Below are 15,245 nucleotides of genomic sequence, written 5' to 3' on the forward strand. Positions count from 1 at the left end.
CTTGCAGGGTTTATGTGCATAACTTTTTTTCCTGCCTGCCACTAGACTTCTGTTAGTTGATTCTGCTAGCCCAAGACATCTTGAGGTCACTGAAGGGATATCCTTTCCATTCTATCAACAAATTACACTGGAAGACTTTGTGATTCAAAGAATTTTACTGAATATATTTTATTTGAGGGGAAAACATCACATATAACACACTATCAGTAGCACAGAAAAACTGCACAAATCTCCTTATATCATCTTCTGTCTGTAAGGTCCCCGCAGGTTTCCTCTGCTTGGCTTTCCCCAAACTGAAGACTCTAATTAGCCGTGAATGATTCTGCAGTAAGGTGAGACCTCTCAGGTACAAACTCTCCCCTTTGCTCACTTGGTTTTCTCTGACATTGCACTGTACTAAGAGTATCTGCTGACCTAAAGTGAAAGCTTCCTTGAAGAAGACCTCTTTGTCCAGGACACTGGTCTGTACTAAGAGTATCTGCTGACCTAAAGTAAAAGCTTCCTTGGAGAAGACCTCTTTGTCCAGGACACTGGCAAGCAGAGGATGGAAGTCTTGCATTCCCAAGACACAGACATAAGGAAAAGATGTCCTAGGATCCCACAGCTCAAGGGAGTGCAGATCTGCAGGGGCCAGTCCTGATCAGTAAGTGAGCAGGAGCGGTAGGGTGCATGTTCCTCATAGACACCACAATGAGGGGTGACAAAGAGTTTGGAGAAAGAAATTGGGAAGGAGGTTGGGAACGCTCAGTTATGAGTACATTCGCTTCACAGAGGTGAGCTGCATTCAGAACTCAGGGTTCATTTCCCCAGTGAGCCTCAGAGCCCTCTCATAGAACTGCAGGGCTTCCTTCCTATCCCCTTTCAGTTTGTGGACGAACCCAAGCAAGCTAGTGCTCTCCACAAGTCGAACATTCTGGTGAACACGTCTTGTGGCCACTTCCTCTAAAGCTTTGAGTAGTTTCCTCCAGACAAAGTTTTCTTCTTTCAGATTAAGACCTGTTAAGTACTGGGTTATCGCCTCGTCCTCTGATTTCCTATGAAAGTCTTGGTAACGGCCATAGCGTAAATGAATATCCTGCTCTTTGTGACACTCAAGATTCCTGTTCAGTTCCTTCATGTTCAGTGCCTTATGGAAATTTGCTTCTGCTTCTTCATATTGGCCCATTTCTGCCTGTACTTCAGCCATGCAAACATAAGCCATCTCTAATCTGGGCCTGAGTTTCAGAGTCTCTTGAAATTCAAAAATGGCCTGTTATGCCACCTGCCTTCTGGCCCGCTCATTGCTGGATGTCCTCAGTTGCAACACTTGTTGAAGGTAGCAGAGCCCTAGTTGGTAATGAAGGTAGGCAGAGGCAGGTGACAACTGCAAGGCCTTGTGTAGCAGACAGAGAGCCTTGTCTATGCAGCCTTTCCTTCGGTAATACTTGGCTATGTATCGAAAGATATAGTGTCCGCAGAATGTGTTACTGAGGGCTTCTTCAATGTGTGTTTCTGCTTCAGCTGCTTCTCCTACATCCTGAAGCTTCAGTGCTAGATACACTTTAATATTTGGATCATCTGGATTTAACCTGACAGCCTTTCTTAGAGATTCTAGAGAGAGATCGTCATCAAAGTCTATGTGATAGGCTGCAACTGCATAGCCAATGATGTATTCAGTGTTTTCAGGCTCCACTGTCAGAGCCATTTCAAAGCAGGTCATGGCTCCTGCATAATTCTGTCCTCCACACTTCAGCAAGGCCCAGCCTTGCTCACAGACCATCTCGGCACACTCCATACTATAGCGGTAGGGACTGCTCAATTCCTTGCAAGTGTTCTCCACCTTGTCCAGGTAGGTCTGGGCTTTAGCCAACCTGCCCATGTGGTAATGCACCCAAGCATAGTTACCCCAAGTCACCAGGCTTCTCTTGCCCAACTGCTCTCCCTGGATCAAGGCTTCTGCTTCTTTCAAGCTCTGCAGGGCTTCCTCATCCTCTCCTTTCAGGTGATTCACATAGGCCCTGAGGTTGAGCATCCCCACTGAGTTTTTGATGTCTAGGAACTCAAGCTCCTCAGAGATCCTCATTTCCAAATCAGGTATGTCAACATCTTCCAACAGCAGATGCCATGTGAAGTGACATCTCAGCTGAATCAGATTCTCCTTGACCTGATCACTGCCAGCATTCTCTCTGTAAGAAGGAAGCAGGTAATTGGTTGCCAATTAATTCCAAGCTAAACACATTTCACATATTCGTGCTTATTTCCTGAAAGTCTGACATTTTGTTCTTTTAGAATTTCTTGATTATTTTAAATCAATCTCTCATCTCCATTTATTGGTACTGCCAGAGACCTCTTGTACATGCATGTTCATGTACCTGTACTTACAATCTCAGGTTGTAAGTTAATCCTTTCAGTCAAGGCTGGACATTGCCACATAGATACAGGCACACGAACATACATGTCAGAGTCCTTATCTGAGGTTTGGAAATCTAAAATTCTATTCCCCTTTCCTTATGTCTTTGAGGACTATGTGCACAAGTTTATGCCACCTGAACTGACATAGACAGGACCTGTCTGTGTGGTAAACACTGAATGTGGAGGAGAAGTCACTGGGGGTCTGCCTATTTCATCTCAGACACAAACAAGGAGCTGTTCTCCATAGGCTGATGCAGAACTAATGGACATGCTCTCTGCCTTGTGACACTGGGGATGACTCTTCTCTAGAACTTTTATCTTTGGACAATGTAGCTGGGGAGCTTCTGGAGAGTAAGTCAACTTAGCTCTCCCTCCTATGGTTACAAAGAATCCCTTTATTTTAAAGATGCTTATACAACTTCATGCCTTTTCTTGTTTCCCTATAGAGCAGTACAAGTAGTTCCAAACTATGTGTCACTCCTGTCTCAGAACCACCTATAGAATCTAGTCAGTTAGCTTCAGGGTAGTAACCCCAAAGCAAGCAGCTTGGAGATGAATCTGTGCTCAGAAGGCAAAAAGGCCCTTGGTCCTGTTGGTAGCTGTCTCTGCCAGAGACCAGAGATGCCATAGTGCTTAAACCAGCTGTCTTCACTTTTCATCTGGCCATGCCAAGAATAGTAGAATACACGTGTGCTGTCCCCTTAGGTCTTACCCATAACTGAGCACACTAGCATTGTGCCCATAAGGGTAGGCTAATGGAAACAGACAGCCATCTAGACATCTCATGGATCAGTCAATTGGTCAGGTTTGCTCACCCATACCTCATGCCTCCCTCCATGAATGTTATGAACAATGCACTAGCGACCATTGATGGCCACTCTCTTCCAGGTCCCTACTTTACTAGTGGTTTTCAACCTTCCTAATGCTGTAGCCCTTTCGTTCAGGCAAGCATCTTGTGTTGACTACCAACCTTGAAATTATTTCGTTGCCACTTCATAACTGTAATTTTGCTACTGTAATTAATCATAACATAAATATCTGATATGTGTCCTTCAACTTTGTCTTCTTTCTTTCAGTGAAGTTCCCAATTATAATTCCAAAGTAAATCTTTCAGAAACCATCTACTGTGAAGCATTAACATCAGTTTTCTATACTGCAAGAATGGAACATAAAACCTCCATTAACTCCATGCAAGCTTTGTGTGACTGTGAGCTTTGGCACACTGAGTCCTGAATTAAAATTCACCTTAGTCTAGAATCCTTCTGTCCAACTCAAATCCTCTTCCTTTTTCTTTGACTAGTTTTCAATGCAGAACTTCTCTAAACAATGACTTGAGGACCATGTAGTGCATGCAACAGGAAAAGGATCATGACTGAAATGATGTGATGTTTGGTCACGATTGCATTTACTCCTTTACCTCTAAAGAGTATAGATTCATGGAAAGCTTCCCAGTCAGTGCAAAACTCAGCTTTCTCCTTCACCGGGTTTTTCAATATGTACATCTTATACAAGTACAGTAGGAGAACTAGTGAGGAAACTGAGGTGGTTGTAACAACACATGGACAACTGTCATTTGTCCCCTTAATGATCTAAGCGCTGGAACTGACATTCATCAGCTGATGTAGGCTCCTTCATCACCACTGCCTCCAGTTCCTGCTACCCTGGACAGGCACACCTCTAGCCTTAGTCCTCACACATTTTTTTAGCTTTTGGCAACTGTCAACTTTGTCTCTATCACTGTGATCATTCATTTAAGAATGGTAATGTAAGTGTGAAATGACGCACAAATGGTTGTTGAATTTGTAGAAATCAGTCACTGCAACAGAGAAGGTAAAAGGAATTTGGAGAAGGGTCCAATTTGCCCAAGGGATGCATAAAAGTTGCACATAAACAATGAACATAGAAAACTGAAAATCATCTAAAAAAATAAAATACCAAGTAATAGAATAATAACTTATATTAATGAGGCAGGATAGCATTCACATGGTTCAATATAAAGAAAGGCCCATCAAGGTAAAAACAATTATCTATTAGTCTATTGAAGAAAATCTACCACTAGGAGGAGACCTGTCCTTGTGTCCTCAATTTAGAGCTATTCTAGGTGGGCACGTCCTTGATCTGGCTAATGATCTGCCCTGGAAAGGCAAGTTTACCTTCATCCACACTGAAGAGATAGGAGGAATACTTCTCCCTTCAATGAGGTAATGGATTTTCTTTCCCAGAGTGTCTTCTCCCTGTAGTGCAATGCCTAGCAGCTGCCATGAGTTTGGGCTGAGCCTGCCTGCCTTCTGAGCCCTGACCTGGAAGATAGAACTATTCTGCCCATCTCCCCATACTTGTCCTTTCTTTCTCCTCTAAAGCTCCCCTCCCAGCCATGTGGCTGCTTGTACAACCTGTTGCTGTCCTTCAAGAAGGCTCGACACAATATGCGTGTGTATCCCATACCCCTGTTCTTCTCTATTCTCCTATTCTGAGCATCTACTGAAATTGACAACTTGCTTGCTCAGGGCTTGCCATTAAAATTGTAATAAATTATCCTGGAACTCCCTTTTCAGTCCTTTTCTAAGTTCTCTTAAAAGGCAACTAAGCACCCTAAGAGGACACCCAGTCTTCACCTTATCACTAAGATAATACAATTACCCAAAGAACCACAGATTCAATGCAATCCCTATTCCGAAGCACATGACAGTTTTCAAATGAAGCTTTAAATCTCAAATTGTATGAAATGTCCCAAGATGCTACAATAATAAAAGTGATTTTCAAAAACAGAATTAGACTCACTATAGTCTAAAACAATCAACATAATTTTTGTGCTAGCATGAGTACTCCTGTAAGAGAAAAAGGACATATATGCCATGGGGATTTAATTACATAGAGACCCAAGGGACAAACACTGAATGCATGGCTGAGCCCTTCTGTCTAGGCTGCCGCAGGGAAAAGAACTATGAACACAGAGGTTTACATTACAGAACTTTGCTAATTGTAACTTAGCAAATTATAAATCTCAGATTAAATTGCTTGTCTATATATTACCTCACCTTGAAGGTGTTTGTATTTGACTAAGAGGGCCACATGCCTGTTCCATGGTCAGGATGTCTTTCCTGTCTAAGCCATGAACTTTGAGTGCGTGAGTATGTTTGTGTGTGGGTGTGTGAGTGTGTATGCATGTGTGTGCGTGTATGTGTGTCTGTGTGCGTGTATGTGTGCATGTGCATGCTCCTGTGCTTGCATGCATGTGTTCACATGCTTACAAGCATCTGTTTGTGTGTGCGTGTTTGTGCATGTTTGCACATGTATGTGCACCAGTGTGGACCTGTGCACACGCACCTATGTGTGCTCGTGTGTATGTGAGTGTGTGTTTGTATGTGGCTTATGTGTGTGCCTGTGTGGGTTTGTGGGTGTGTGGGGGTTTGTGGGTGTGTATTTATAAGGGGTGCCAAAGTCAAGTCATGCATATGAAGGTCAGAGGACAGCATTAGGCACTCATCTTTACCAGCTTGTGTTGGGAGAAGGAAAGCCAAGGCTTCCCTCTCTTCTCTCAGCAGAAACACTGAGATTGTAATCCTCATGCTTGCTTGCCAAGCCCTTGACCCACTCAACCCTCTGAGCTGCACCATTTGATGTCTCCAAGGGAAGCAAGTGTGATGCTCATTCCCTCCTTTCTTATGGCATTTCTGATCTTAAGGAAAGTGGCTTGAGATTGGGGACCACAAAGACAGCAGCATTAATGACCATGAAGGAAGACAGTTTGCAGAGAAAACCTGTAGCTCTTCCTTTCCTAGGCTTCAAGGAATGGATAGTGGATACTCAAAGTGCCTTTGATGTACCAACCTGGAGAAGAGACAGGGCTCTTTGTTCATGCCATGTAAATGGTCATGTGGAATGTCATTTTGTATGCTGTGAATATGTGTTGCTTTGATTGGTTGATAAATAAAATGTTGATTGGCCAGTAGCCAGGCAGGAAGTACAGGCAGGATAAGCAGACAAGGAGAATGCTGGGAAGAGGAAGGCTGAGTCAGGAGTCACCAACCAGACACAGAGGAAACAAGATGACAAGGCAGTACTGAGAAAAGGTAACAAGCCATGTGGCTAAACATAGGTAAGAATTATGGGTTAACTTAAACGTAAGAGCTAGTCAGTAATAAGCCTGAGCTAATGGCCAAGGAGTTAGTTATAAATAATATTAAGCCTCTGTGTGATTGTTTTATAAAAGGCTGCAGGACAGTGTGTGAGAGAATTGTCCCAACTGTGTGTCAGGTGGGACACAGGAATCTGCTGACTGAAATGAGCCTCATAGCCCAGTGTAGCACAAAAAAGTTCTTATTAATAAAAACAAACCTAAAGCTAGGTATTGGGGTAAACTGTGAATGATCAGAAAAACAGAACAAGAAACAGCCACCTCACCTTGCCAGTTCCTCAGCTATTATGTTTCCTCAGACTGGAAGCCTCTGAGTACTTGTCCAAAAAGATGTCAACTGAACTGCTGCTCAAAAGCCTAAAATCTTAACCAGCTCTAGTTCCAGGTCCTCATCCCTTATACTCCTTTCTTGTTTCTGCCATCACTTCCTGGGATTAAAGGCGTAAATCACCTGCCTGGCTGTTTCCAGTGTAGCTTTGAACTCACTGAGATCTGGATAAATCTCTGCCTCCCAAGTGATAGGATTAAAGGCATGTGTGCCATCATTTTCTGGCCTCTATGTCTATCTAGTGGCTGTTATGTCCTCTGACCCCAGATAAGTTTATTAGGATGCACAATATATTGGGAATCACAATATATCACCACAGCCCAGTGCTCTTTGAGCTTATCCCTCTGCTCACTAGTCCCTTCTCATTTTTTTTTTGGGGGGGGGGTTTCGAGACAGGGTTTCTCTGTGTAGCTTTGCGCCTTTTCCTGGAACTCTCTTGGTAGCCCAGGCTGACCTTGAACTCACAGAGATCCGCCTGGCTCTGCCTCCCAAGTGCTGGGATTAAAGGCGTGCGCCACCAACGCCCGGCCCTTCTCATTTTCAAGAGTGCTGTTTTGTAATGAAATGTCTCTATCGCTGTTACTAATCATGTGGCCCTGGTCCAGTTCATTGATGTTGGACACAAATACTTGGATATTTCAAAAGTGCCCCAGGGAAGGTTTCCCTATTGTGACTAGACTCAGGCCTTTACCTGTAATATTTGATGAGCCAGGCTAGAAAGAGACAAAGGCATAAGAAGTTTCTGTCCTCTCAGTCTCTATCTCTGCCTGTTTTCTCTGTCTCTGTCTCTCTCCGAAATAATCAATGCATGGTTATTTCTTTTTTTACAGAGCACTTACAAATGATGGAGAGATTTCTGTAGGCAGATTAATCACGGCCCAGGGGCATCAGATTCAATCCTGCTTTCCTTCCCTGCCTACAGCAGTGCACAGTGAATTAGAGATTGTGCCCACACCTTATGGGAAATAAAGGCATTGGCAGGGCAGCTAAAATCACCTGAAATCTGAACACCAGCTGTCCAGAAAGATCTGCCTAGTTGAGAGGCTCACAAGGATCCTGCTGAGGACCTGTGCCCCAAGAAGGAGGCACATGTATTTGTGTGTAAGTCCATGAAGCAGGAAAGCTGAGCAGCACAGAGGCAACAGCCATTTGTGTGGGCAACCTGGAGAGAGAGCTAATGCAAACAATATTAGGTACAGCCTATATTGTTTGCTCCCGGGTCCGCAGAAGAGTCTACCAACCAGCTTAGGATTCTAATCTGAGGGATAGTCAATGAATTTAAGCACATTGAGTTCTTTAGTCCATTCTCTTTATTCTTCTATGGCAACTTGAATTGTACAGTTTCTTTTCTGCTCTCTTATTTAGCTCTCTTTCCCTCCTGCTCTCAGTCCCTTCGACTGTTCTCTCATCATTCTACCTAGTTCTTTCCATCTCTGTCTTCATCTGTGTTCTTCTGCATCAATCCCCCCAGTGCTCTCAGAGAACCAGTATATATACCCACACAGTAATTGTTTGGTAAAGCAATGGAAGGCTTGAAGTTTTCAGAGTCTCAGAGAGAGGTGATAAGGACCCACACATAAAGCAATTAATTGTCAGCTTCCAATTACAACCCAAAAGAGGAGAACTCCCTTTTTGTCACTCTGGTAGGGTCAACTAAAGGCCAAGATCAATTAGGGAATTTATGTGCTCAAACTACAATCTAGAAATGGCTAGGTAAAGTGTTAGGGGTCAGTAAGTCACAAGAAAGTAAACTGTCTTTGGCACCACTTTTCCCGCTCATCCCAGCTGCAGCTGCTTTCTGATAGGGAGGGGGACATATGCTAGGTGGCTAAGCAACCTCTGTCAGAGCTTGTAGTATTTGGTTAGTAAAAGCACTTTCACTCAGAGTAATTGCTGAGGAGAAAATCTAGGAATAGCACCTGGCTGAGGAGGAATAAAAACCTAATTTGCACAAGAAAGAAGCTTGGCACCTATTGCCTGCCTGGCCTTGTAGGCAACTCCTTGGGTCAGTGGGAGGTAACTGCCTTAACTCAGTATCTAGCAATAGCTAAAATATCGTCCTAGGAATATGAGCAGTAAATCTCTTAAATTAGGGTCTTGTGTAAATAACTCGGGGTGAAGATAAGGAGTTGAGGATTTAATTGTTAGAGGTTCTTTTCTCTATCTAAGAGTGAGATGAGCTAATGTTTATCTATGTGTAGTTTTGTCCTTGGTAAAAGTTATCTTCGCTGAAATACATTTGTCTGGGGAATGGCCCTAGCCAGGTATGTTAATGAAAAATAACACAGCTGGGGACAGTTGTCCAATTACCCCAATGCATAGGAAAATTGTGCCCAAGATTGAGATGCAATCATGAGATTACATGTACACTAATTTGGAGATACATTGTAAATGGGGAGAATTATAGTTGTTTTTGCACAAGAAGTTTACAACAAGAGGCAGCCAATTCATTCAAAAGGCAGTAATTCCATAATGCCTTGCATGATGGTTTTATCTAACAGAACCCTTAGTTCTGTTTGGTTGACCTTCTGAACTCTAGTTGTCACTGCTGTATACTCTCAAGGACTTTTGCTACCAGTGGCTCTCAATAGAGAGCAGCCAGGATCCCACTTCCCTGTGGTTGTTCAGGGTCCCCTGTGAAGTTGGAGATCTGTAGCCTTTCTCATTCTGCAGGAATGCCTTTGCAAACCGAAGTCTTAAGCACCTGAGTCACTGACTATGATAATAACCATCACCTGACAGGTCCTACAGCCTTCTGCACTCTACTTACTTCGGCTCCATATTTTTCTACCAGTGTGAACTCTGTATTCTAGCTCATCCTTCCCCAACAGCTCTCAGCCTCCTCCATATTCATGTATGATAGATCGTCCTATGTATAAAGACAGAAGAATAATGCTCCAAGTCAAGAGATGCTCACTGTAGCAAAGATTCAGTGCAAACACCTCCACTGACTGGCACTTTTAATCTGATTGGCAATTTCAAACATAAAAACCCAGGGCCATTCACATGAATAACACTCCACTGGGTGCCTCGTATTTCTTGAATATACATAGTATATATTGCATATGCAGTGAATATATATGTTGTATGTATTCATACAGAAAATTGAACAGCATCTCAAGAGGTACCTCTGCTGGGTACATCCCATGGACAATGAAGTGGAGTAGGGGAAGGGGAAGGAGAACCATCTAAGCAGCTGCTCTCTTTGGGGGCTCTAAGTAGGTAGAGTGGTAACTTGTCCATTCCTGAAGTTCTCATTGGTAACTGTCTCTCTCTGTGAGATCACCATGCTAAAGTCTCCCTAGGTGTTTCCAACTACATGTGTGAGACAGCCTCTAAAATTAAAGCCAGTTTGCTGTCACCATTCCAGCCCCTACCAACAGCACACCCATTAAACAGAGTCCCTGGACACTCAGGACAATTAGCATCCTTGTTCCCTTTTCAGTAGTAGAAAGAGAAGGCAGAAGACAGAGCAAAGGAACAGAAGCAGACTCAGTCAGACCTGGCCACAAGCAAATGTCTGTGTCCTGGGTTCACTCAAACTACAGAGCAGGGAAATCCTTACCCCATGGTTGCTGTGAAGGTGGCAGCAGTTCTTGGGTTCTCACCAGGACAGGCTCCTCAGAATCCTGCCTTGACTCTCTGCTGTCTTGTGGACTTGCACACCAACTGGACTCTCAGAGAAGGGCTGGGAGACAGCTCTGTGAGCTGTGGTGTGTGTGTTTGTGCTTTTATAGTCACAGTAGGAACCTGAAACAGAAAGTGAAACTAATGCCTGCAGGTTTCTCCTCAGGGAAACTGAGGGCTAACAGGTGTGGGCCTTCTCCTCTTTCCTCTGAACCAATGGGAAGAGGGAATCTGAAACAGAGTGACATGTCAGTTCCATTCAACTATCAAGAGAGAGAGATCCCTGGCAGCAGGCCATGCTGTTAGGATGTTAATGGAGGTGATGTGGACATATAGACCCAGCTTGGCATCTCCACAAGCACCATTGTTCCTCAGTCAAAAGAACTGCAGTTCTGCACTGCCTCCTTGGAACTGAACCACACTCATGGATTTGATGGCATGGCAAATAGGAATTTTGGGATGGAGGAGTCTATCTGCAGGTGAGATCCCCCACAGTCTGGAAGGAGTACATCCCAGGTGGTTTGGTGTTTGGCTGTCCTTAGGAACTACTGCAGGAATGATCATTCAAGTCCTCTTCCCTTTGCAGAGCTTCTCAGTCTCCCTGAGGCTTTAGGAGTTTACCCTTCATTAACTAGGCCAAATTTCCAGAGCCTATAGTCATGGAGTCTTGATTCCTGTTACCTCCTCCTTGAGGTGTCTGTTTGTAAAAGGCTGTTGCTAGCGGTTACAGCCACATAAGCAAGAGCCAAGCATGTAATCTCTAGAGAATGCTTTACTCACAGCCTTGATGCTATCCTATGCTAATGGCTGAAACCATGTAGAAAACTGTAGATGTTGGGGCTCAGATTGTTTCAGGCCGAGGTCAAGTCCCTTATTCTGAGGTGGTATTGTGTTCCCCAAAATATTGTGCACCCTAATAAACTTATCTGGGGCCAGGACAAAACAACCACAATATTAAACATAGAGGATAGGCGATGGTAGCACTCACCTTTAACCCTAGCATTCCAGAGGCAGAAATCCATGTGTTCAAGGATACAGCCAAGCATGGTGATTCACACCTTTAATCCCAGAAAGGAGCCTTTAATCCCAGGGAGTGAGGCAGAAAGCAGAAAGGTATATAAGGCATGAGGACCAGGAACTAGAAGCATTTGGCCTGGTTAAGCATTTGGCTGGTTAAGCTTTTAGGTTTTGAGCAGCACAGTTCAGCTGAGACCCATTCTGGATGAGGACTCAGAAGCCTCCAGTCTGAGGAAACAAGACCAGCTGAGGATCCGGCAAGGTGAGGTAGCTGTGGCTTGTTCTGGTTCTCTAATCTTCCAGTTCACCCCAATACCTGGCTCAAGTTTGATTTTATTAAAAAGAACTTTTAAGATTCCTGCTACAGTCTTGTTTTCTTGTTACCCGACTTTCTCAGCCCTATTGGTGTCTGGTTGCTTAGCCTGGCCATTCATTGCTGTGTCCCCAAATACAGCTCGTCCTTCACTCCTCCAAATATAAAAATCTTTGAAAAGGACTTAAATATCTAGCTCTAATTCCTTAATAGAATTATAAACTCTCGTGAAAGTTTCCCTGACCAGAGAGTTTTATCCCTAAACCTCAATCAGCTGTCACCAACAGGAAATAGAGTCTCCTTGGCCACTTTCCCAATGAAGATTAATTATGAAGAACCCAGAGGTATGTGTCAGGAGGTGCTAGGTGTGTGACAGAGTATAAAAGCTTTTTATAAAGTCTGCCTCCTGGGATCAGTCATCAGAATCCTTATTGGGGCAGAGAATTAAATCTAGAGGGTTATACTGTGACCTTCACAATATGTCATGACACATTTGCTCAGGACCGTGCAGTATATGGCAGGTGACAACTAGTGTTTGACAAGTCGACCCACCAGATGTGTATGTCCCTAGTGGGGAGTCTCACATGGCAAAGCCATGGGTTCACTGGCTGTGGAAACCAGTTCCTTTCTATTTGTAACTTTCACAGATTCCACTGGTATGCCTCCCTAATAAGAACAGCTGTGGGGTGCTTTCCATGGTGCTTTGGTAGTGTGTTTTACATTTCTGCACACACATTTAGCTGTGGATTTATTTTTAAGATGTATACTTCTGATGAATAGAAATATTACCAGAGTATTCTTCTTTACCAACACAGGAAAGTAACAGTGTTCTGTATCCATGACAGCCTTTAACTCATTGTCCAAGACCTTAGAACAAGTCCAAAACAGACTAAGCTGCCCCTACAGAGAATATACAAAGACTAATTCCCAGTGTTGTTTATTGTTAAATCTAGGCCAGGCTGTTTATATCAAGACATAGCCTTGTGGTAGCTCCCTTTCTTCATGTCCCTTGACCACACAGGCTTCAGCCAATGGTTTAATGTCTGAGACCCCTCACCAACTTAGAGCTGCGTTCATGAGTCAATGTGACATTACTATCCTAAGAGAAGCTATGCGACTTATCTTGTGTTGTGAGAATGGATAGGGCCCTGAAAATGTAACTTATACTTGTCCAGAGTTTGGTTGTGGAGAGGCAGCAGCCATGTAGCAAGAGATGGCTGTGTAGAGCTATTTGACAGCTACTGCAGAATGTGAGTGAAGTGTGAGTGAAGTGTGTGTGTGTGTGTGTGTGTGTGTGTGTGTGTGTGTGTGTGTATGTATGTATGTGTGCTGAGTGAGAGTGATGAAGCTTCATGAGGAAAGTGTGAGGGAGGGAGTGGATGAAAGAGTGAGTAAGAGTAAGTGAAAAATCTAGCAGAAGAACGTGTGTGAGAGAGAGCTGTGTGAAAGAGCTGCTGCTATGTAGAGGAGCTGTGCCTAGGAACTGTGGAAAGGGCTGTCTGGGGAGAGAGCTGTGTAAATGAGGTGTTCACCTGTGGCTGTGTGGAGATTGTAACTGTGTGGAGACCAGGAAGATGAAGTGGTGTAGAAAAGAGATGCAGAAGAGAATTCATGAAAAGATAGATGAGTAGCCATGTGAAATATGTACGTATGTAGAGACATGTGGCTGTGTGCAGTATTGTGGAGATATGTAGCAGTGTGGAGACAGAAAGAGTCAGAGACCATTTCTTAAGATGAAGTAAAAGAGAAAGTTGTTATCAGAAGGCATGTGTGTTTCCTTATTTCACCAGTCAACCTTAGATTAAAAAAAAACCTTCCTATCCCTCACTACTCTGTGCCATTCCTTTTGTTTTTCGAATAGGGTTTCTCTGTGTAGCTTTGCACCTTTCCTAGATCTCACTCTGTAGACCAGGCTGGCCTTGAACTCACAAAGATCTGCCTGCCTCTGCATCCCAAGTGCAGGATTAAAGGCATGGGCCACCACGTCCTGGCTAAGGCATTCCAATTATTACCTGAGAGGATTGGGGAAGCTGGTCTGTAGTGGGTAGCTGTTCCAGCTTTGACCTAGAAGCAAAAACCCCTAGTGAGGCTTCTGGTAAATACCACTCCTACCTATGACCTGACCCTGGATGGGGGCTGAGATGGGAGCCCTTAAGACTAAAGATCTATATGGGCCAGCCCTCTTAGTTCCTTGTGATGCTGGATGCTGGAAGTCAGAGTTCTGCAGAGAACCCTGTTGGACTACCCCTCACCTCTCCCACATCCTGTAACCAACCCCTTTACTGACTGTAAGTTACCCCAAAATAAACCTCCTTTTAACTACATGGAGTTGCCTTGTTAAATCTCCACAATACTAGTCTCTCACAGTAAGTGATACACATTGGTACCCCCCAATCACAAACATTCACAATCCTGTCACATACCTCAGAAACGGACAGGAAGAAAAAATTTTAAAAGCATGTGATTGAAAGGACCAAGGTGAATATGGGTCTTTACTCAAAATTGTCTTCTCCATGCATTGAGTTTGTCTCTCTTAGAGCCTTAGCTGAGTGTGAAACTGACTGTGACAACTGTCTGCTCATTCAGTTACAGGACAACTGAGCGAAGACCAGAGAGTCCACATATAGCTCCTCTGAACCAGCCCTGTAACTGCCCTGCATAGAGCTCCTTGAACTGACCTTCAAGTACATGGGAGTCACTCCGGCCTCTGCCCTACAGGCAGCTTCTCAGAAGCATGTTGAGCTCAGTACATTTCTATTTCCTCTAAGTACTCCATGTTGTAGGTTTTTCAGGCTGTCCATTGTTAAAGGAGACTCCATTTGATAAGCCACTCTAGATTTCATTTTGAGAAGATGTCACCAACCTTCAATCCACTGGACCGAGCCCATAAGTGTACCAAAATGATTCTTTCTTTAACAGTTCTGTGCTGTATCTTCAAAAAGGTGAAACAGAGAAGAACAGGAAGGTTTTCATTTTTCAGTCCTTAACATCATAGCGTGAATGTTGTCTGCTCACATTCTCCTACTAATTATCCTTGTTATCATTTCAGCTCCACAGAATTATCCCACAGTGGGTAGAATGCTGATTGTCGGGAAACATTCCTAATAACTAGGTCAGTTTCTAAAACATCATAACTCATGTTTGGGGTAAAAGACAACACTCCGTGTACATGCATGTGAAAGCCAATGATAGTTGAGCACAATACTTCCATGAAAACATATTGGAGTGTTTCATTTTTCCAGTCACTACAGTCCATGGCAAGCAGAGGTCCAAAAGGGATTCTTCCCCTACTCCTATAAGGTGACATTGGTGCCGGTTCTGTGAGGTTCAGGCTCAGGCTGGTATTTCACCTCTTCCCCCTTTGTCTCTGTAATAAATTAACCATTTATGATGCTGGCCAAACAGTGTTAGGAAGAGAAGAAACAAACAGC

The 15,245-nt window shown here is 43.8% G+C and overlaps 1 protein-coding gene across 1 annotated transcript; it reads right to left on the minus strand.

The window, feature by feature from the left end:
* Positions 1 to 784: 784 nt before the first annotated feature.
* LOC131896489 (interferon-induced protein with tetratricopeptide repeats 1-like) lies at positions 785 to 10,790 on the minus strand. Its single transcript, XM_059247161.1, is given in 2 exon segments — positions 785 to 2,165; positions 10,423 to 10,790. Coding segments are annotated over 2 exon segments (1,386 nt in total). The 5' UTR covers positions 10,428 to 10,790.
* Positions 10,791 to 15,245: the final 4,455 nt, after the last annotated feature.

Source organism: Peromyscus eremicus, chromosome 1 (genome assembly GCF_949786415.1).
Source record: "Peromyscus eremicus chromosome 1, PerEre_H2_v1, whole genome shotgun sequence".
In the NCBI taxonomy this organism is placed as follows: domain Eukaryota; kingdom Metazoa; phylum Chordata; class Mammalia; order Rodentia; family Cricetidae; genus Peromyscus; species Peromyscus eremicus.